General features: G+C 35.6%; 1 protein-coding gene and 1 pseudogene across 3 annotated transcripts in view; one reads left to right on the forward strand and one right to left on the reverse strand.

Annotated features, from left to right (window-relative positions):
* Positions 1–24,310, forward strand: part of BMPR2 (bone morphogenetic protein receptor type 2) — a 193,379-nt gene that overhangs the window by 160,447 nt on the left and 8,622 nt on the right. For 2 of the 3 annotated variants that reach the window (XM_036070719.2, XM_078071204.1), the window contains exons 9-12: positions 60–207; positions 5,184–5,320; positions 20,180–20,352; positions 22,737–24,016. In XM_036070719.2, coding sequence (XP_035926612.1) covers positions 60–207; positions 5,184–5,320; positions 20,180–20,352; positions 22,737–24,016 — 1,738 coding nt within the window. The remainder of the gene's footprint in view (positions 1–59; positions 208–5,183; positions 5,321–20,179; positions 20,353–22,736; positions 24,017–24,310) is intronic. The other variant, XM_078071205.1, reaches the window with a different exon arrangement.
* Positions 17,761–19,235, reverse strand: LOC118521902 (heterogeneous nuclear ribonucleoprotein A3 pseudogene; annotated as a pseudogene).

Consider the following 24,310-nt stretch of genomic DNA (forward strand, 5'->3'; position numbering starts at 1 on the left):
ATATGCCTTTCAGAATATGCTACATTCTGTTTCTGAAAAATATCACTCTAATTTAATAGGTTGGCACAATCAGATATATGGCACCAGAAGTTCTAGAAGGAGCTGTGAACCTGAGGGACTGTGAATCAGCTTTGAAACAAGTGGACATGTACGCACTTGGGCTCATTTATTGGGAGATATTTATGAGATGTACAGACCTCTTCCCAGGTAAGAGAATTGCTATCAAAAATTGATATATGTTTTGAAGTGAAGCAGTAATATCTTCTTTTTCTATCTATATTAAATAAGTCAACTTTTGTGTGTTTTTACTTTCATTTAAACCTTTAGTTCATTGCCATCTAGTGTTCAGAAACATTATTAGCAGAAGGATGTCAATCAGGAAAAACTTTTTAAAATGACTCCAAGTTTTGCATCTGAGTGCAGTTTAATTAATTGCTCATAATAGCTTATCTGTGTTTAGTTTGGTCTCTGATTGCTTTAACGGTCATCGTTGTCCTTATGCATCCTCTGAACATTTGATAAGCTACACTTAAAATATTTCCTCAGTTGACCCAAGTAAGAGATTAGAAACAATGAATTAACCATTAGAACACTTTTTTCTTTCTTTTTCCTTTATTTTTTTCATTCTCCATTCTTGACTTCCTGCTTTCCTTCTTTTCTTTCAATGAAAGAACACTCATAATATGAATGTTTGTTTGAGGCTTACTTGAATTAGCCAAATGAGTTTATAGTTTTTTTGTTAGGATTATATTACTGTCATTATTGTCCTATAAAAACTTAAACTATCAATATGTGCATTACATTCTTCTAGATGATGTACAAAATGATTTGATATATATGGCTTCTACCTTATAGGAATAACACCATTAAAGGCATAGAAAAAGGAAAAACAGTCAGTTGAATCAGCATTAGACAAATTATGAAATGGAACTATTAAATAAAAACAAAGATTAGTGGTAGGGTTGAATTTTTTTGCTTTAGAAACAGTAAGCATTTAACAGTAGTTATAATTCTAAAAATAAAATAAGTTAATTATTTAGATTGACTATAGGTCAATCAGTTATTATTTAGAAGTATATTTCCTAGTTAATTGTAAGTACAAAGTACTCAATTAAGGTATTTTTCTGGACATAGCAGAATTGCAGTAGTATCACACATATTATTGGAACTTTTGAAACTTTTTATTTCTATTATTGGAATTTTGGCCAGAGATTTTTTTTAATATATCCTAATCCAGAATTTTATTTTTTAGAAGCATGTCTGACTAAAATGATTCTTATTACCAGCATTAGTATACTGCCATCAGCAACATTTTTTTGGACAACTACTGCATTCAAAGAATAACTATTGCTTTTGGTCTGATAAATAATAAAGAGCAATATCAAGTGTTTGAAAAAGGAAAAGCAGGGTGCCTGGGTGGCACAGTTGGTATACCTCCAAATGCAGTATAATTCTTGGTTTTGGCTCAGGTCGTGATCTCAGAGTCCTGAGATTGAGCCCCACATGGGACTTAATGCTCAGCGTGGAGTCTACTTGAAGATTCTCTCCCTCTGCCCCTCCCCCATGCTCTCTCTCTCTCTCTCTCAAATAAATCTTAAAAAAGAAGAAAAAAGAAAAGGGAAAGGCAATTCAATCTTATTTGTAGATTATTTTAGCAGATGTATAGGATAAATTGAGATTGAAAGAATTAGAGGCAGTTTAAAAAGGGAAAAGACAGGTGCCTGGCTGACTCAATCAATAGAGCATGTGACTCTTGACCTCTGGGTTGGGGCCATGAGTTCGAGCCCCATTTTGGGGGTGGAGATTACTTAAAAAAAAAATAGTTAAAAAAATAGGAAAAAGAAATAAGGTGTTACTATTTAATGGATACATAGTTTCTGTCTGGGAAGATGTAAAAAGTTCTAGAGATGGGTAGTAGTGATGGTTACACAACATTATTAATGTACTTATTGCCACAGGACTGACTATATGCTTAAAAATTGTTAAAATGGTAAATTTTGTGTATATTTAACCACAATGAAAATAAAAATAAAGGAGAAAAACAAGAGTTGCAGTAAGAGATCCTATAATCTTGGATATGGAAATTGGCAAGAAGAGGCACATGTAAGAAAATATAGAGGAGAAATCTGTGGTTCTACTTAGCTATTAGAAGAAAATCTAAGGAATTGAGAAATATTCAGAGATCAAAGAAATAGGGTGGCAGCCAGGAACTTAGGAGAAAATATTTATTATATGGAAAGGTGAATTAATTATGGAGACTTTTGGATGGGGTATTGAGGGACAACTGAAGAAATTTAAAAAAAAATTTTTTTTTAATTATCTATCCATAGATGGTAAATGGGAACTTATGAGTGAATGCTCTCTCCTAAGAGAACAAATTAAGAGTGCAAAAAATTGGGGAATAAAGACTGCATATTGGGGGACCTCCCTGTACCAGTAGGTTAGTTAAGAAGACCATTGGTCAGAAAAATAGTGAGAAAACTAAGAAATCATAGTATCTTGGAACTCGATGTTAGAAAATGTTAAGAACCCAGATTGATAGCAGTAGATGTAATATGAAGTCAAAAGGAAATAGAACTGAGGAATGATCTTTGAATTTGAATCGGAGGAGGTTATTAGTATTCTTAGAAGAGATTCTGTGGAATAGAGAAGACAGCAATATTACAGAGTATGGGAAGGAAAAGTATTAAGACAGCACAGGAAGAAGATTTAGGGTACTCTTAAAAATTTTAACAATGAAATGGGGGGAGAAGTTGAATAAAAAGGTTCCCATAAACATATTAATAAACATAGAATAGCATGTTATAATGATACAATTCTTGGAAAACATTTCTTCAAACTTGTATGGTATATCTCCAAATGCAGTACATGCTTTATTATTAAATGTAGACATTACGTTATGTAGACTGACCCTCTGTAAAGTATTTGCAGAATAAATGAATTAGGTGTCTGTATTACAAAAAATTGAAATGCTGCAATATTCATATAAAGGAGGAATATGGAAGGAAGAAAGAAAATAGGAAAGCAAGAGAAAGAAAAAGAAAAAAGAGAACAAGCATAATTTAAGAAGGGAACTAGAAAGTTCCTAACTGCTTAGAGACATAATTAACAAATAGCAAATGAGGTTTGAAGCAGGGAATGGTATCTGATATTCTTAGACATTTTATCTATTTTGGACAGTTTGAAAGAAAGTAGGATTATAAAACTTCCCTTGAGCAATCCAATGATAATAAAGTTTTAAGGAAATCCAGTTAAGACTAATAGAATTCATGATGATGATATCATTAACATTAATCTTTGTGTCCCTAATGCCTAATACTAAGCGCTAAACAAGTATCTATTGAAAAATTAGATTTAGAGCCATGAAGATTTATTAGAAAATTGACAGTTCTTAATGTCATTTCATTTACAAAATAAGATTGTACATTAGTTTTATTTAGCAGGTTTTCTAATTATATTTTAGACCTGATTAAAACAAATAAGTAAAATTATGAATTTTTAATTATCCTGAACGAGTATTCGGAAAAAAAAACCTAATAAATAGCACTTGGAAGATATCTATATGTGTTGTGTTTATGTCTCAGAGACAGATAAGATATACTAGATACTAAATATCTTACAGTTCACAGATATTATGGGTTCAGGTTTTATCAAATGAGGTTTCATGAGTGAAAGTGATACACTAACTAGCAGGATTGAATCTTTCAATTTTGTCTTTCAAGTTCAATATTAATGGCAATTGTCAACAATAAGTATCTGCTTAAATGTTTAAAGTATGTGAACATATCACTTGTTTAGATAGTGTAATATTCCAAAATTTTGGGGTTGTACTGCATAAATTATAGAATTAATCTTTGTAATTTAATCTTTTTTAATATTGGAGGAGGGCAACTGTTTATATGTTGTTTTGAATATCCAAATTGAAACAAAAATTAAATACATGTTTTATAAAGTACTTTCTATCTGGGTCATTATAACTTTTGTATTATCTCCATGTGAGTGAGATAAGGAAGACAGACATTGCCATTTTGCTGGCAGGAAAATTAAAAACAGAATAAATGACTTTTCCAGGGGCGCCTCGGTGGCTTAGTCCGTTAAGCGTCTGACTCTTGATTTTGGCTCAGATCATGATCTCAAGGTTGTGAGATCAAGCCCCATGTTGGGCTCCACACTGAGCGTGGAGCTTGCTTAAGATTGTCTGTCAGTCTGTCTGTCTCAAAATAAAAAAAATAAATGACTTTTCCAGGAGAGAGATGAAGCCAGGATTAGAGCTTAAGTGCCTTATCCTACATTCTGGTGTTCCTCCTTCTAATTTATCCTGTCGTTTTAATGGGGTGGGGAGTGGCGCCAGGAGACAGGAAGAGTCTCCTGTGTTGTTTGTCAAGATTTTGACTAGACCATTGGTTTTCTGACTATTGGTCCCAGAGATCTTCTGTATGCTCAATATGTTTATTAAGTTTAATTTGATAACATTTTGTAAAAATCATGAGCTTCTCATCACAAGCAGCTGATTGTGCTTTATTGGTGATAAATAGGGTTATTAAACAGTGGTAGAATAGTTAATGAAACTTTAAAATCCTTGATCTAGATACTGTTTTTTAAGAGGAATTTTTTTAAAAAAATCAGTATACTGATTTTTCTATCATGGCCATTATCACAAAAATTTTTGTGACATTTGATACAGTCTGGCTGGACTATAATAGAGCCAGTGACATATTAAGACAGGATGACTAAACATCTGTGTGCTTATATTTGGTTGTACAGACATGTGTTCTACTAGATCCTGGACTTTGTCCTCATATTCGCCACCCTTGATCTCTGTATGGGATAAGAATTCAGGCATTTTCAAGTATTAAGTATACCTTATATATATATAATTAATAATCCCCCCCAATTTAGTAATACTAGAAATCATTTAAAAATAGCTATGTCCACTGTTGAAACTACCACTTGATTTATCAACAGATGTTTAATTTATCAAAGACTATTCTAAGTAAAGCATTTATTAAAACCCACAACAGGATTTCTTTTGGATTTCCAAATATGCCCTAAAGGGTTAAAAAAAAAAAAAAGATTGTGACATAATTTCTCTGCTTACTTGGTATCAGAAATTCTGCTGTTATTCCATCATTTTAACATAGTTGGAAATTTTATTCTGTCCTTCTTTTAAAAAAAATACACAGGTGAATCTGTACCAGAATACCAGATGGCTTTTCAGACAGAAGTTGGAAACCATCCCACTTTTGAAGATATGCAGGTTCTGGTATCTAGGGAAAAACAGAGACCCAAGTTCCCAGAAGCTTGGAAAGAAAATAGCCTGGTAAGAAAAAACTAAATTATTAAAAAGAGGACTTATGACTGAATATGTTTCAATGTTGTTAGAAGCAAAAATAGACTGTTAATGTAATAGTTTTTAGAGCTGTCTAATGCCAGAAATCCAACTTACTTGACTTTTATGATGTTATACACTTTCAAATTTTTCAATATAAAAAAGTCCTCTTTCTTGGTTCAGTTTCAGTTTTTTCCAAGTGTAAAACACTAGAGAGACTAACTTGTGTCTGAAGGTTGCCAGATTGAGTAACAGCTAGAATAATTAACATGTTAATATTTTGAACATTATTGAAATTCCATCTTATTCTCTAGAGTGGTACCAAAAATGTTAATTAGTGCAGATGTACATATTCAGTGGCTAATAGAAATTTAAACTACCTCAAAAAGAAACCAAGGTGTGCTTATAAATTCTGCCTATTAAAAATGCAGTCTAGGGGCTCAGTTGGTGGATCATATGACTCTTGATCTTGGGGTTGTGAGTTCAAGCCCCACATTGGGTATAGAGATTTCTTAAAATAAAATCTTTAAAAAAACAAATTCAGTCTAAAACACTAAAATATCTTCAAAGGCTCCTGCCATTTTGGTAAATTGTTGCTACAGCACTGTAAACATCTTACAAACATTTATACACACACCTTCTTTCTCTTTATGTCATGTAATTTTTTTTAACATAAGTAGGATCATTTCATTATCCACTATCATTTCTGAAGCTTATTTTTTTACTCATGGACAGTTTTTCATGTCAATACCTATAGATGTATCTCTTTCTCCATTTGGTCAGTATTCCATTGTATATCATAATTATTGAATTATCCCTTATTGATGGTAGTACCCTGTATTTCTTATTTTAAACATTTTTTTAAAGAATTACAAAGTTATGCCTATACATGGTAAATCAAATCAAATTAAGTAGAAGGGCATAAAAAAGGAAAAGAAAAAAACTCCATAACTCTACCACCACTCTTCAAAAGAAACTCCTATTAACAGTGTTCTGAGGTTTTGGTTTTTGTTCCTAATTTTTACTTCTGAAGGTTACTATTACAACTGTAAATACTATATCCTTATTTCTTGTTATCTCTCATTTACTCTCTCCTAGGTTTGTAACATTTTAGCTATTATCACATAATTTATGTTTTGTCCACAGATCTAAAACTTAAAATAAAAACGTCAGAAATTGGGCGCCTTGGTGGCTCAGTCGTTAGAACATCTGCCTTTGGCTCAGGTCGTGATCCTGGAGTCCTGGGATCAAGTCCTGCATCAGGCTCCCTGCTCAGTGGGGAGCCTGCTTCTCCCTCTGCCTCTGCTGCTCCCCCTGCTTGTGCTTGCTCTCTGTCAAATAAATAAATTTTTTAAAAGTCTTTAAAAAAAAAAAAAGCCAGAAATTGTAGAATTATGATTGTGTAAACATCCACTGCACAATATAGTATTGTGCTTGGACTCATAGAGAAGGAAGTAAAAATCCTGTTAGCTATTGTAAGCTTCTGCTGCTTGAGGAAGAATGTTTCAAAAGTAACCATCCACTGGATTCTCCGACTTTTTGTCACTTTGTTCTTTCTTTCTTCTTTATAGATTCTATTAAGAAGCAACATTTTTTAAAAAATCTCACTCTTTTTCTTGTAAATCATAATTTCTTTTATGAAGTTCCTCTTTAAGTGATGTATGTTAGTACATGCATGGGATTATGAATCCTTGCACCTTCAAATTGTTTATATCTTGCCCTCACATTTGAGTAATAATTTGGCCAAGTAATGGTTTCAAGATCAAAATCGCATTTTCCTCATAGTGGTTCCTTTGAAATCGCTACTCCACTGTCCTCAAGCATTCAGACATGTTAAGAATTCCAGAGCCAACCAGTCTCATTCCATTACTTTTTGTCTTTTTGTTTTACCCCTTGTTTTCTTGTCTCTATGAGCTTTTAAGCCTTTATCGTTGGAATTATCACAGCTTACCTGGATATATGGAGGCGTGGATCTTTTCACACATTTTGCTTTGCACTAGACAGGTTTTCAGTTTGAAAACTCGGAGATTTCTTCAATTCAGAGGAGTTTTTCTATATTATTTAAAAAATTATTTTTTCTCTTCTATTTCTTCCCTCTGTAATTCCCATTAGATAACTACTGGTCCACCTGACATTCCAGGTGTCAATTTTTTTTCTTGCATTTTCCGTTTTTTTGTTGTACATTGTTCAAGATTTACTCTGCTTTAGCTTTCAAATCACTCATTCATTTTTCACCTTTATCACTCTATTAGTTATCTGTTCATTAAAATCTTACTTTTGACAGTCATATTTATAATTTCTAGAAATTCTTAATGTTTGTTTCTTCCATAGCAGTCTGTTCTTGTTTTAAGAATGTGATAGGAATTCAATTATTTCTAAAGGTGTAAATCAGAATTTTTGACACTTTATACAAATAATTTTCTTGATTATAGTTAAAGAACAAAAATGAAAAAAAATTCACTAAGCAATTTAAATCACTTTATTATGTATTTTCACATTTTACTTTTAGGTTGTCTTCATAGAATTAGAATATTTTCATTCTTGATCCTGACTTATATGGGGTGGTGGCATGTCAGAGAGAGGCTAGAGAGATGTTATGTGTTTCCATACAGATTTAGACTGAATATTTTCTCCATTGCTCATCTTTATCATCTTGTCCATTGGTCAAGGAAGGCTTCTGCTTCAAATGAGATTGAAATCTTCTTCAAGGCATTGAAGATCTATTGCCAAAAACATATGCCCAAAATTGCCTCCAAACTGCAGTCCCTGCTATGGGAACTGGGACAGATCTTTAAGAAGTCCTTGGCAGAAGGTGAGAGGCTGAATCCTGCACCAGGATTCATTAGATATTCTAGCCTCACAGAGCATCCCTCAAAGAAAAATCTCTTCATGAAATTTTATCTAGATTTAAAATACTTATCTTCCTTAAATTGTTTTCTCACCAGAGAAATTTGTGAAATCTCTCTTGGCAACCCCAGCATTACAAGATATGCATCATATGCATATTTACTTGAAAACTTTTTGCTTCCAATTTAGAGTAGGTTGCTAAGTAGGGGATAAGTGATACTTGGTTTACTTCCAGTGAATCCATTTAAATCTAATGTGCTGCAGTCAATAGAACTGCTTCTCTGTAAAGACAATCCAATACTAGAGAGGTGTATAGCAAATGCATAGTATATAAAAAGAAATACACCTATGTCTAAAAGAAAATATTTTTGCTTCATAATTGCATTGAAATTAAAAAACATTTTTATAATAACAAAACTCAAAGATCTTCCAAATATAAATGAGTGTAAAGACTAGTTTTTAAAAACTGCTAGGGAGGGCACCTGGGTGGCTCAGTCAGGTAAGCGTCTGCCTTCAACTCAGGTCATGATCCCGGGGTCCTGGGATTGAGCCCCACATTGGGCTCCCTGCTTAGCGGGGAGCCTGCTTCTCCCTTTCCTTCTGCCTGCTGCTCCCCCTGCTTGTGCTGTCTGTCAAATAAATAAATAAAATCTTTTAAAAAGATTGCCAGGGGCTCAAAAACATAGATCAGTCAATAAAAGGGGGAAGAATAGTTTCCTGATAAAAATGAAAGAATAGACAATAGTCTGAGGAAAATACATGAAAATGTTAACCATAGTTATCTCTGAATATTGGATTCATGAATAACTTTTTCTTTTCTCCCCCCGTACTTTCAGAATTTATAGTAAAAATGAACTGTTGTAACAATTACATACACATACACACAGTTTAAATTGGAATAACAAAAAATTATAGACAAAGTTTATTATTAAAATAGTTTTTTCCCAGGGTGCCTGGGTGGTGCAGTCAATTAGGTGTCCAACACTTGGTTTCAGCTGAGGTTGTGATCTCAGGGTCATGAGATCGAGCCCTGCGTTGGGGGTCCATGCTCAGCATGGAGTCTGCTTAGAGTTCTGTCTCCCTGTCCCTCTGCCCGCCCACGTGGCCCCACCCCCCCCACTCTCAAATAAGTAAATTTTAAAATAAAATATAATAGCTTTTTGTCTCACATGTAAAACTTTCAGGTATAATTTGTTCAACTACACCACCATTCTTCATATTTTTCATTATTTTCCAAATTATTTTTAAGATTTTATTTATTTGTTTGTCAGAGAGAGAGAGCACAAGCAGGGGGAGCAGCAGGCAGAGGGAGAAGCAAGCTCCCAGCTGAGCAAGGAGCCCGATGTGGGGTTGATCCCAGGACTCATGACTTGAGCTGAAGGCAGATACTTAACCAACTGAGCCACCCAGCTGTCCCCCTTTTCCAAATTCTTATCTTCCATTTCTTAATCTGTCTTGAATACTGGCTTGTTCTCTTTCCCCTCTTGAAATCATTTGTCTGATTTATCTTTAATCCTTAGTTTTAGTTCTGTATAACCTCTCTTGCTCAACAGTCTTATCTTAATATATTGTCATGTAAAAGTTTGAAACTTTCTCAGTTGTTTTTTTTCCTCCTCTAGTCTCTTCTTTCTCCACCCATTAAATCCAGTCTTCTAAAATGTCCTATATTTTCCAAAAGCTATCCGTTCTTCTTTTCACATTTATTTCATTCTTTATATTTCTCTTCTTGACAAATCAGCAAACTTGCTGTGGTCTAGAATTTAACATTTTCCATACTTCTTTTCTCATACAGCCTACATTAGGAAATGCAAGTTCACATCATGATATAGTGTCTTTAGAATAATACTTAACCTCACTACGTACTCTGTGTTTTCTTATTTGCTCTTCTAGTCTATAGAGTATTTCACTTTGGAGAGACTGGTGTAGTTGTTTGTTTTAAATGTTGGTTCCCACCCACTAAGCTCATTTCATGACCCATCCATGAGCCCCCACTTCCATTTTCCTGTCATTACAGAGGAAAGATTTTTTAAATTTCTTATCTTTTTTCCCGTTTTATTTCTTCTGCTTCTCTTTCTTCATCAGTGTAAATAACGATACCCCCTTTATCTTATTTACCCAAATGTTGGATATCATTATATATTTGCAGTTAGAGTCCCTTGTTGAAGCACTCATCTGATATTGCCTGAATATTTATATTTTTCGCTAATCTTATTTTCTCCCCTCAAAAAATTTTAACATTTAAAAGAGATGTAATTGATATGGATTAAATTGCGCATATTATGATACACCATTTGTTAAGTTTTGGCATGTGTATATACCCATAAAACCATTACCACAATCGTAATTATGAACATTTCAGTTACCCCCCAAATTTCTCTTGTGTCCTTTTGTAGTTTCTCCTTCCTGCCTCTCTCTATTCTCCATGAATCCCAGGCAACTACTGATCTGCTTTTGTCACTAGTGATTTGTATACCTTTTCTAGAATTTTATATAAATGGAATCATACAGTATGTACGGTTTTTTCTGGCTTCTTTCAGATAGTTTAATCATTTTCAGATTCATTCATGTTGATCTGTATGTCAATAGTTTATTCTTTTTTTTTTTTTAAGATTTTATTTATTTATTTGACAGAGAGACAACGAGAGAGGGAACACAAGCAGGGGGAGTGGGAGAGGGAGAAGCAGACTTCCTACGGAGAAGGGAGCCCAATGTGGGGCACCATCCCAGGACCCTGGGATCATGACCTGAGCTGAAAGCAGATGCTTAGTGACTGAGCCACCCAGGCGAGCCAGTTTATTCCTTTTTATTGCTCAGTAGCATTCCTTTGAGTGAATATGCTACAATTTGTTTACCCATTCACTTGATGATGGATATTTGGATTGTTTCCAGTTTTTGGTTACCAGAAATAAAGCTCTTGTGAACATTCATGTCCAAGTCTTTGTGTGGACATATGCTTTCATTCTCTTGAGTAAATACCTAAGAGTAGAATGGGTGAATCATGTAGTACATGTCTGCATAACTTTTTGAGAAAGTACCAAACAGTTTTCCAAAGTGGCTGTACCATTTTACGTTCCCACCAGCAGTACATGAGAGTTCCAGTTCCTCTACATCCTTGCCAACACTCAGTATGGCCATTCTTCTTAATTTTAGATATTCTAAGAGGTGTGCAGTAGGATTTCATTATGATTTTAATTTACATTTCCCTGATGACTAATAATATTTAACATCTTTTCATTTGCTTATTTGCCATCCTTGTTAATTCTTTGATGACATGTCTATTCAAGTCTTTTGCCTACTTTAAATTGAATTGTTTTCTTACTATTAAGTTTTGAAGTTCTTTATATATTCTGAATACAAGTCCCTTATCAGATACATGATTCAAAAATATTTCTTCCCAGACTGTGGCTTGTGTCATTCTCTTAAGAGTGTGTTTATAAGGGCAGAGAGTTTTAATTTTGCTGAAGTCCAATTTATCAATTTTTTCTTTCATGGATATATTTTTGGTTTCATATTTTAGAAATCCTTGTGTAACCCAAGGTCACAAAAATTATCTTCTGTGTTTTCTTCTAGAAATTGTATAGGTCTGTGACCCATTTTGAGGTTGTTGTGTGTCTTGTTTTTTAGATTTTTTGCATATGTGTGAGGTATGGATCAATATTCATTTTTCTGCATATGGATATCTAATTGTACCAGCATAATTTATTTTTAGAGACTACTTTTTCTCCATTTAATTAATTGTTTTTTTATCTTTATCAAAAATTAATTGTCCATATGTATGTGGGTCTGTATCTGGACTCTTTATTCTGTTTCATTGACCTATATGTCTATCTCAATGCCAGTACCACAATCTTGATTACTTTAGCCTTATACTGTGTCCTGAAACATTAGTCCTCCACCTTTGTTCTTTTCACAGTGTTTTGGCTATTCTAGGTTCTTTATATTTCTACATGAATTTTATAATCAGCTTTTCAATTTCTACATTGAGCCTGTTGGGATTTTTATTAGAATTGAATTAAATCTGTAAACCAATTTGAAAATAATTGACATCTTAGTAATATTGAATCATGTTAACATAGATTTATAATTATTGTTTTATGCATTTTTCTCTTAAATTGTATTGAAAGAAAAGAAGGGTCACAAACCAAAAATACCCTAGTACTGGCTTTTATATTTACCTATGTGTAGTTTATTTTACCAGTGTTCTTCATTTCTTCATATGGCTTCAAGTTATTGTCTAGTGCCCTTTCACTTGAGCCTGAATGATCTCCTTTGGCATTTCTCATAGGGCAGATCTGCTAGCAACAACCCCCCCGCCCCCGCAGCTGTTGTTTATCTAAGAATGTCTTAATTTCTCCTTCGTTATTGAAGGATAATTTTGTTTGATAATAGAATTCTTGGTTAACACTTGTTTTCTTTCAGCACTTTAAATATATCACGCCCCTGCCTCTGGCTTCCATGGTTTCTGATGAGAAATTGGCTATCGACTTTTTTTTTTTTTTAAGATTTTATTTATTTGACAGAGAGAGCACAAGCAGAGGGAGAGGGAGAAGCAGGCTTCCCACTGAGCAGGGAGCCCGATGCGGAACTCGATCCCAGGACCCTGAGATCATGACCTGAGCCGAAGGCAGCTGCTTAACCGACTGAGCCACCCAGGCATCCCTGGCTATTAACTTTTATTTAGGATCCCTTGTACATTTCAAGTCACATCTCTCTTGCTGCTGTCAAGATTCTCTCTTCATCTTTGGATTTTTATATTTTGATTACAGTATGTTTTGGGATAGAACCTTTTGAGTATATCCTACTTAGAGTTTATTGAGTTTCTTGGATGTGTAGATTCTTTCTATTATTAAATTTAGAAAGTTTTTAAGCCATTATTTCTTCAAATATTCTTTCTGCCCCTTTTTCTTTCATCTTCTTCTGGGGTTCCCATTCTGTATATTTTGGTATGATTGATGACGCCTCACAAGTCTTTTAGGCTCTGTTTATCTTTCTTCATTTTTTTTGTTTCTGTTCCTCAGACTACATAATTTTTTAAATCTTCAGGTTCACTAATTCTTCTCCCTGTTCATATCTGCTGTGAATCACTGTAGTGAATTTTTGATTTCAGTTTTTGTACTTTTAAGCTCCAAAATGTCTTTCTGGCTCCTTTTTATAATTTTTCTCTCTTTATTCCTATTCTCCAGTTGATGAGAAGTTGCTTTCCTAGTTCCTTTAATTCTTTATCCATGGTTTCCTTCATCTTTTGAGCATATTTCAACTCTTTTTCTAGTAACTCCAGTATCTTTATTTCCTGAGGGACAGTTTCTTCAATTTCTTTTTTCCTGTGAATGGGGCATACATTCTTGCATTTTTTGCATGCTTTGTAATTTTTTAAGACTGGGGATTTTGAATATCCTGATGGGCAAAAAGAAAACAAAAGAAAAAAAGAAAAGATAAGATAAGAACATACTCTCTAGGCCTTTGCAGTTTGGCTTTGTGTTGGGGCCCTCCTTTAACATTTATCCAGACCCTTTAAGATTCTGTGTTAGCCTTCACTTTCTGCTAGCGCTGAGCCTAAAGACCAGCCAGTTATGAAAGCTTATGGTCTGCTCTGAGCATGCATCCTGCCCTGGACGTGTGCATGGCTTTTCTAGGTTTCCTGGTATATGCAGGAGTTTTTCAAAACCCTCATTCCCTAAAGTTTCACACCCCAGCTTTTCCTCCCTCACTTTCAATTTTTGTTGTGTGATTCAATTTTTGTATTTTGCCCCAGGCTGTAATTTGTTCATTTGGCTTTCAGTGATTTCAAGGAATGTTCTCCACTTAGTCTTACCTACTTCTGTTTTCTGAGAGAGTTCTGAGTTAGGCAGAATAAAGACAGACCCCTTTCTTTGGTTCTTCAGGAAATTCATAGACATGTCAAAACAGACAACATAATTCCTTGGGAACAATATTTTACTCCCTCTGGACCAGGTACCTACATGGAGAACACAGACTGCAGTCTTCATATTCTACTTAGTTGCTCTAAACATTTGACTAACTTCCAGAGCTTCAGTAAGATTGATTGACAGTATTTTTACCAGGATTTTTGGTACTTCTGTGGAAGAACATCCCCTGGCCTCCTTCCTCTGCCATCTTCACTAATGTCCTCATACAGTGAGTTGGGAAATACCCTTCCCTCTTTGATTTTCTGGGTAGAACTGGCATTATCTCCTTCTTGAATGTTTGGTAGAATTCAGTAGTGAAGCTATCTGGGCCTGGATTTTTCTTTGTGGGAAAGTTTTAAACTACAAATTTTATAGATACAGGAACTATTCAAGTCATCTATTTTTTCTTAAGTGAGCTTTGACAGTTTATGTCTTTGAAGGAATTTGTCCATTTCATCAAAATTGTCAAATCCTTTCTTAATTTTGTTTAAAGACTTTAAACTAACGCCCAGTTGGTCACTTAATCTTCCTCTTTCTATACAGTTTATTTCCTTAATCTTCTCTTATCTACTTTTTTACTTATTCTGGGATATTCAGCATTGCTTTACTTTTTTAGATCAACTTTCTACGACCAAATCATTATTTTTAGGACCCTTAGAATCCCATGTATAGTCAACCTCTTTAAATTCTCAGCTATTTTTCTAATTTTTCCTTTTCCCTATTTCATATTAATTTACTTCTAAATCTTGTGTAAATGATTTAGTAACCATTATTTTAACTTTGAACTTATAATAGATTTTTCTCAAAAAAAAAAAAACAATCAAATTACAACTTTTATAATAGAACCCATTTATCCACTAGGAACTGGCTGTGTTCTATCAGCATAGTTTAGAGGCAATCATCATAGGATAATGTATAAACTGTGGAGCTGTGCTGTCTGAGCTTTGATCTTAGCTTTGCCACTTATTAGCTATGTGCCCTAATTTCTCCTCTGGGCCTCTTTTCCTGCATATAAAAAGTGGGGATGACAGTAGTACTTCAAATAAGAATTAAATGAGTTAGAACACAGTCTAGTACATAGTAAGAACTCAACAGTTGTTAACTATTATGCATCAACAATGATGCTGTTTTAAAAATAGAAACTTCTTAGAGGTAGGGACTAGGGTTTCTGTTTACCAAATTTTATTCATCATCTAGGACAGTGCCTTGGTGAATGTCTTGTTTTGGCAGGGGTGGGAATGGGGTGGAGGTAGGGTCTCTTTTTGAAAAAGTGTTTTTACAAATTATTTTCCAACTATATAATGAAAAGTAACAAATACAGCCTCATTCAGCGTCTCTCTCTCCTCCAGATACAGAAAACAGCCAATATACCATTTTTAGCTGCTTGGATTTGGTATTTCTGAGCTCTTCTGGGCAGTTGGTGAATGGGACTCTGCAATAGATAGTACTCTGTTTTGGAAAGGAAGGGTCTCTTTCAGTTTTGTGTGGAAAGACATCCAAATCTTTGCTTTAGGAAGATTTCAGTGTATGCACTTCATTGTGTTGCACTTCATGTTTAGTAATTAAGAACATGAATGAAACTGGGGCTCCTGGGTGGCTCAGTCATTAAGCGTCTGCCTTCAGTTCAGGTCATGGTCCCAGGGTCCTGGGGTCGAGTCCCACATCGGGCTCCCTGCTCCGTGGAGAGCCTGCTTCTCCCTCTCCCGCTCCCCCTGCTTGTGTTCCCTCTCTCGCTGTGTCTCTCTCTGTCAAATAAATAAATAAAATCTTTAAAAAAAAAAGAGCATGAATAAAACTATAAATCTGTATGTGTGGTATATAATTCAACAAACTGAATTAAAAAGTAATAAAGTTTCTCTGAAAGAATACCCAAGAAATTGGTAACATTGGTTGCCTTTAGACTGGGAAAATGGATGGTTGGTGAATAGGAATGGAAGGGAGATTGTATTCTCTTTTTGACATTTTGAATTTATTGACACATACATATATTACCTATTCAAAAAATTCATTAAATACATGTCAAAATTCAAACAAAGAGTTCAAACAATAAATTATTTTTAGCAATACAAAAAATATGCCATGCCCAGACATCTAAAAGGCCCTCCAAAGAAACAACCACTCTTACGTTCCTTCTGTAGACTTCAGAAATTTCTATGGATTACATGACTATATGTTTTTATATCCTTTTCTAATATATAGATGGGAATTACTACATCCACTTACCTTACAATTTTTACTTAGCAATTGGGAACATACACATCTTCCTAATTCTTTTCATTCTGCATAGTATCCATTATATTGCAAGTTTTTAGCCAGATCCCTATTAGAGGACATGTGGGTAGTTCCCAGCTTTTGCTGTTATAAATGATACTGCAGTGAATATCTTATACACGCATTTTTCTACAAACATATAAGTGTATTTGAGGAATAAATTCCTGGAAGTAGTATTGCTGACTCAAAACGCAAATACATTTATGATTTGTTATTGATAGATTACCTCCAAATTGAGGACACTCCCGACAACAGTATATAAGTGCCTGCTTTCCCATCACCAACACTTTGTATTATAAAAATATTTTTATCTTTCTTAATGTGATAGGTAGGAATGGATCTTGTTTTAATTTGCAGCTAGTAAGTAGTAGAGCCAAGATTTGAGGCCAGGTTCTTTTTTTTTTTTTTTTTTTTTAAGATTTTATTTATTTATTTGACAGAGAGAGACAGCGAGAGAACACAAGCAGGGGTAGTGGGAGAGAGAGAAGCAGGCCTCCCGCGGAGCAGGGAGCCCAATGCGGGGCTCGATCCCAGGACCCTGGGACCATGACCTGAGCCGAAGGCAGACGCTTAATGACTGAGCCACCCAGGTGCCCCTGGAACTAATATTCTTAACTGCTATACTATACTACCTCAACATAGTAAGATTAATCATCTTTGCATATTTTATCAGGAATTTGCACTTCTTGTTTATGTGCCTTTTGTCCATATTTCTATTATGCATTTACTATCATTTTTTAAATGTCTTGTTACTAGCAAGCATCGCAGAAATTCAGCCAAGAAACATCAAGTGATGTTAAAACCAGTGGGTGAAAAGGTGAATAGAGAATAATATATTTACAGAGATTTTAAGTATTCCCTCCACTCCAAAAACACTGATTAAAGTCTTAAAAACAACAACAACAAACATTAATTGAATATAAAAGGGAAAAATGGAACTTTACAGTAGAGAAACCTGGCAGGCACCAACTCAGACATGTGATCAAGGTTAATTTCACTAGTAATGAGACAGATCAAAATTATGAACCACATGATAAGATACAATGAGAAGAACACAACATCTCGAGGGATGCCTGGGTGGCTCAGTTGGTTAAGTGTCATGGCTCAGGTCATGATCCTACGGTCCTGGGATCGAGTTCCGTATCATGCTCCTTGCTCAGCGGGGAGCCTGCTTCTCCCTCTGCCTGCCGTTCCCCTGCTTGTGCTCTCTCTCTCTGACAAATAAATAAATAAAATCTTTAAAAAAATAAAAGAAAGAAAAAAGAAGAACACAGCATCTCTTCTGTGATTTTTCTGCCAAAGTTTCAAACCTTGAATCTAACCATGAAGAAACATCAGTTAAATTGAGTTTCTAAAACGTAACTGGCTGGGTCCCCTGGGTGACTCAGTTGGTTAAACATCTGACTCTTTTTTTTTTGAAAAGTTAAAAATTCCCTAATTTTTTATTCCTGGTACCACTACCACAATTTACAGGGCAATATACCTGATGTAATGAAAAGAAAAAGACAAAGACAAAGCTACAACAGATAAAAGACCTCAGGAATGTACATCTAATTGACACTACATTGCATCAATCAATAGCTGCACTTTTTGCAAACTGTGGCTATGACAGTCCTGAACAAGAAGGGTTTCCTGTTTAAGCTGCAGTAACTTTTCTGACTATGGATCGTCCTTCCTTCTGTGGCAGATTTTTACAGTTCCTCTAATGCATTTGGGACGACTGTCTCAAAGTAACCTGCAGTTTTCCTGACAACTCCTTGCTCTCCTGCTAAGAACTGTAGCCCTTTTCTTCTGAATTTTTTTTAGAACCTTCTGCTACCATATCCACCACTTCCACCACCAGATCCATAACCACCACTATAGGGACTGCCTGAGCTTCTTCCACCAAAACTGCCCCCTTTCATGGGTCGATAATTTGATTGCTGTTGTCCACTATAATTTCCAAAATCATTATAGTGCCCACCACCACCATAGTTACCACCTCCAAAATTTCCTCCTTCATTGTAACCATCATATCCTCCACCACTACCTCCATATCCACCTCCTTGGTTTCCATATCCTGGTCCACCACCACCATAGCCTCCTCTACTACTATAACCAGGACCACCACCATAGTTGCCACCATCACCTCCAAATCCATTATATCCACCATCACCTCCTCCATAACTACCTCTGCTGCCACCACCTCCACCACCGTAGCCTCGTCTTCCACCAAAGTTCCCACCACGGCCCAAGTTACCACCACCTCCAAAGTTTCCTCCATGACCCATGAAGTTGCCAGATCCACCTCCACGACCTCTTTGTGATCCAGCAGACTGCATTTCTTGTTTAGAAAGGGCTTTTTTCACTTTACAGTTATGCCCATTAATAGTGTGGTATTTCTGAACAACAATTTTATCAACTGTATCATGATCACCAAAAGTTACAAAAGCAAATCCTCTCTTTTTTCCACTCTGCTTGTCTTCTATAACTTCTGTGGAGTTATCTTGCCATACTTTTCAAAGTAGTCTCTCAAATTATATTCTTCTGTATCTTCTTTAATACCACCAACAAAAATTTTCTTCACAGCTCTAGAAACAGCTCTCTTTGGTTCCACTACACGCCCATCAACCTTGTGTGGTTGGGCACACATTGCTGCATCCACCTCTTCAACACAAGAGTAAGTCACAAAACCAAAACCCCCGGAACGTTTTGTTTGGGGGGTCTCTCATCACCACACAATCTGTAAGTGTACCCCATTTTTCAAAATGTTCTCTTAAACTATCATCTGTAGTTTCAAAGCTCAAACCACCAATAAACAGTTTTCTCAGCTGCTCTGGTTCCTTTGATCATGGCCCTCCATTTTGAGACCGGACTCACCTCTTCCAACTCGAGTTCAATATGGGACCTAAACATCTGACTCTTGATTTCAGCTCAGGTCATGATCTCAGGTTTGTGGGATCGAGCCCCACATGGGCCCACATGGGCCATGGTGTAGGTGTTCATTTAGCATAATGCCCACAACAAACACCCTCAGATTTCCTGCAGGTTAAGATTTGTTTGTTAGAGAACACAAATTATTAGGAAAACAGTAAAAATATTGCCAAGAAAGCTAACAAGGACTTTAGCTTAAAATGGGCTTGTGAGATAAAATGCTCAGATTCAGCATTGCGTGGAATACATACTAAAAATGATTTGCCAGTTATCTGAAACATTAAAATTAAGTGCTATTCTACATTATTTGTTAGATCTGGCAGTCCTCACCTTAATTTTTTTGAAAACGTTTAAAGGTGCAAGAACTGTGAATATCAGCAAGTAAAAAGCTTTGAAGCTTAATAAACACAAATCCAAAAAACAAGTCTGAAAGGATTCTGGATGATAGTTTATGAAATCTGTTTTTTAAAAGGGAGTTCAAACCAACTTTCCCCAAAAGGGAGACTATATTGTTTATTGCTGATATAGTAAAAAAAACTCACCTAGAGATTGAAGATAGCCTGGTGCCAAAATTCCAGCAAACTCAAAACTCATTTTTGAAGTGGAATTAGTGGCTGTTGATAGAAATAACAATGAACAATGACATAAACCTGTGACCTTGATGAACCACGTAACTTTTTACAACTACTCACATTTATGGCTGATTCTTTAGGAGTTAAGTTAAACCTTGCTTGCTCACTTGTTACTCATCTTTTGAGAAATATGACCCTTTACAAATCTCTGAAGTTTAAAGTATTTTATTATAGCTGTGTAAAATATTGGTAAAGAAAATTGATTTTTGTTTTACCTCATGTCACTAAAAATCAATACTTTTTTTAAAAAGATATCCTGTTTGACATATACACTATTATAGGCAGTGAGGTCACTCAAGGAGACAATCGAAGACTGTTGGGACCAGGATGCAGAGGCTCGGCTTACTGCGCAGTGTGCGGAGGAGCGGATGGCTGAACTTATGATGATATGGGAAAGAAACAAATCTGTGAGCCCAACAGTCAATCCCATGTCTACTGCTATGCAGAATGAGCGGTAAGACTTGGAGGGGTTTGGCATTCATCAGTCGGTATTGAAAACTGAGACTAAACAGAGGTTAGAAAAAAAATACTATTAAACCAGTCTAAAAGGGCAATGATTAATTCATACAACCTAACATTTGTGATTTTTCTTTCAATATGCCTGTTTTTTTACTAGAGATTTTTGTTTGGTATAAGTGCAAGATGGCATCTGTGTTTTTTTTTTAATATCTCAAGATACAGCAAAAAAGGTTAGTCTTTATTAATGCTCCTTCTTCCCTAAAATAATGAAGCAAAACATTTTCATAGTTCCAAAAGTTTATAAGCACTTCTACATGCATTGTCTCATTTATCATTTGTTGCCATTATTCCTCTTTCTCTTGCTTTTTATTTTTTTATCTTTTTATTTTTCTTTAGGGAGAATAGAACTATGAACTTGCCTATCTATCTAACCACTGTTTTACTGGAGACTAAGATTTCAGGCTTCCTATCCAATGCTCTTTGTATAGAATATACTACTACTACTTTAACATGAAAGCAATTCATAAGATTTTTCTATCCCATCATAAATATTACTTTATGAGACATTTCTTTGTTAAATTATGATTTTTCATTCTAAGTAAAAGGGCTTTTAAAAAAAATTCCTTAAAAATTGGAACTTTCAGACAATGTAATCTGTGTTTCTTTGTTCCATGTTTGGGGGAAAGTTTTCCCCAAAATTTGTTGTTTTATTTAATACATGTTAAAATTTTTCAGAAAAGCACCCAGGAAAAAGTTACCAGAGAAAATTGAGATAAAAATATACTTGATTATTGAATAATTTTTTTGCTGTTTTCTGTTGTTCTAATTTCTAAGAGCAGTTTGTGTTATGAACTATAGACCCAAAATCGGGTTTACACTGCTTGTGTTTGGATTGAATTAGCTTCAGCATGGGAACCCTTATTCCTTATATATCAGTAAGTCAAGGAAGGTAAAGACTAGCAATTCTAAATACGAATTTTCTTACTTTATGCATACCTGAGGATAGTCTTCTGCTTCTTTCCCCGCTGATCTCTGTATTTTCTGTGTGTTCTAGCATGTTATTTGTACCTCTCTCACAAGTCAGTTACTTTTACTCTAAGTACTTTTGAACTTTTCCTGAATGGTAAGAAGAATCCTTGATGCCACCCTCCATTGTGTTGACCATTTTTTGCCCCCTAAAGCATTCAGCTCTATGTTTTACATGCTTTTTCTCATGTCCAGTCACTTCTAAATAGTTTCCCCTAAATCGTGGTTCATCCCATAGTCATTCCATTCTAGGTTTCATTGTATTGAATCTTACCCCCCAGACCTCTTTTCCAAGTGCTATACAACTACTTTTTTATTCTTCACCCTCCTGTCATTCTCCTTGAGCTGCTGCTTTTCTTCTATAACACTTGTATCTATTAATGTTCCCATTGTTTAGTTAAAGCTATCCCTGGCTTTTATTTTAAATAACCTAAATATATTATAGTGTGATGCTCCAGAACCATCCCTCTCAAGGTGTGATAATGACAGTGAAGAACTCTTAATAGTTGGAGAGTAGTTCTGAATTGTTGTTCCTTTATCTGAATGTCACACTCTGCCGTTAGTCTGTAGAACTTTCTTTGATATGGCTCAATTTACCCCCAGAAAGGTACATTCCATTTCTAAACTGCCTCTTAATGGAAGCATGGAAGCACTTTGGAACAACCTAAAAGCTTATATTCTTTTTACCATTTGGCCATTGTAACTTAATTGGTAAAGTATTTATTGAGTTGCCACTATGTATCTAGGATTGTAGGAGTGCAAAAGAAACATATACCATGGCTCCTCCTCTCATGCACCTTTATATCTGGTTGTGCAACTATACCTACAGTTGATAAAAATATTTGGTAATGTTACAAAACTATAGAGGAGATTTTTTTAATTAACTCTTATAAACCAAAATAATGAACATCTATGAAAATCACATCTAGATCCACATAGGTTTTTCAGTAGTCTTGATTCATATAAAACTAGCATTTAGGGGCAACTGGGTGGCTCATTCGGTTAAGTGTCTGCCTTCAGTTCAGGTCATGATCTCTCAGCCCCCCACTGGGCTCTGTGCTCAATGGAGAGTCTGCTTCTCTCTCTCCCTCTGCCCCTCTCCCCAGCTTTTGCTCTTTCTCGTGCGCTCTCTCTCTCAAATAAATGATAATCTTTTTTAAAAAACTAGCATTTAGCAAGTTATTAATTGACACTTGATTATGTGATCACAATTTTTACATAACCTCTAGTACAATGTGGTTAGGAATAAAATAAAAAACAGTTCATACTTTAAAATCAGAGGTATTAAACTTGGAGGGTCAGTTTGTCATAAATGTACATTCTCAATGTGGCACTTTTTTTTCTTTCTTTAAGCAACCTTTCACACAATAGGCGTGTGCCAAAGATTGGCCCTTATCCAGATTATTCTTCTTCCTCATACATTGAAGACTCTATCCATCATACTGACAGCATTGTGAAGAATATTTCCTCTGAGCATTCGATGTCTAGCACACCTTTGACTATAGGGGAAAAGAACCGAAACTCAATTAACTATGAACGGCAGCAAGCACAAGCTCGAATTCCCAGCCCTGAAACAAGCGTCACCAGCCTGTCCACCAACACAACAACCACAAACACCACTGGCCTCACTCCAAGCACTGGCATGACCACTATATCTGAGATGCCATACTCAGATGAAACAAATCTGCATGCCACAAATGTTTCACAGCCAATTGGGCCAACCCCTGTATGCTTACAACTTACAGAAGAAGACTTGGAGACCAACAAGCTGGACCCAAAAGAAGTTGATAAGAACCTCAAGGAAAGTTCTGATGAGAATCTCATGGAGCATTCTCTTAAACAGTTCAGTGGACCAGACCCACTGAGCAGCACCAGTTCTAGCTTGCTTTATCCACTCATAAAACTTGCAGTAGAAGTGACTGGACAGCAGGACTTCACACAAGCTGCAAATGGCCAAGCATGTTTAATTCCTGATGTTCCACCCGCTCAGATCTATCCTCTCCCCAAGCAACAAAACCTTCCTAAGAGACCTACTAGTTTGCCTTTAAACACCAAAAATTCAACAAAGGAGCCCCGGCTGAAATTTGGCAGCAAGCACAAATCAAACTTGAAACAAGTAGAAACTGGAGTTGCCAAGATGAATACAATCAATGCTGCAGAACCTCATGTGGTGACGGTCACCATGAATGGTGTGGCAGGTAGAAACCACAGTGTTAACTCCCATACTGCCACTACCCAGTATGTTAATGGGGCAGTACCATCTGGCCAGACAGCCAACACAGTGGCACACAGGGGCCAAGAAATGCTGCAGAATCAATTCATTGGTGAGGATACCCGACTGAATATTAATTCCAGTCCTGATGAGCATGAACCTTTACTGAGACGAGAGCAACAGGCTGGCCATGATGAAGGTGTTCTGGATCGTCTTGTGGACAGGAGGGAACGGCCACTGGAAGGTGGCCGAACTAATTCCAATAACAACAACAGTAATCCGTGTTCAGAGCAAGATGTTCTTACACAGGGTGTTCCAAGCACAGTAGCAGATCCTGGACCATCAAAACCCAGAAAAGCACAGAGGCCTAATTCTCTGGATCTTTCAGCCACAAATATCCTTGATGGCAGCGGTTTGCAGTGTAAGTGGAGGGATCATTTAATCTCTCCTGCTTGTCTTTTGGGACCGTTTAATTACTTAGATAAAATTAAATTGTGTTTTCAACTAACAATTAGTTATTTTTACCACTTTTGGAAATAAAATAAGCCACTTGGTTGGACCTCAAAAGTAATCAGACTGTTGTAAAGAAAAAAAGTAATTTGTTGTTCTTGATAATTAAATAGTCAATGTCACAACAGTCAGAACTTAATACCAACTTTAATACATGCCTTACATAGCCCCTGGTTCATAATGCAATTCACGTACTTGCTGTGAA

This window comes from Halichoerus grypus, chromosome 4 (genome assembly GCF_964656455.1).
Source record: "Halichoerus grypus chromosome 4, mHalGry1.hap1.1, whole genome shotgun sequence".
In the NCBI taxonomy this organism is placed as follows: domain Eukaryota; kingdom Metazoa; phylum Chordata; class Mammalia; order Carnivora; family Phocidae; genus Halichoerus; species Halichoerus grypus.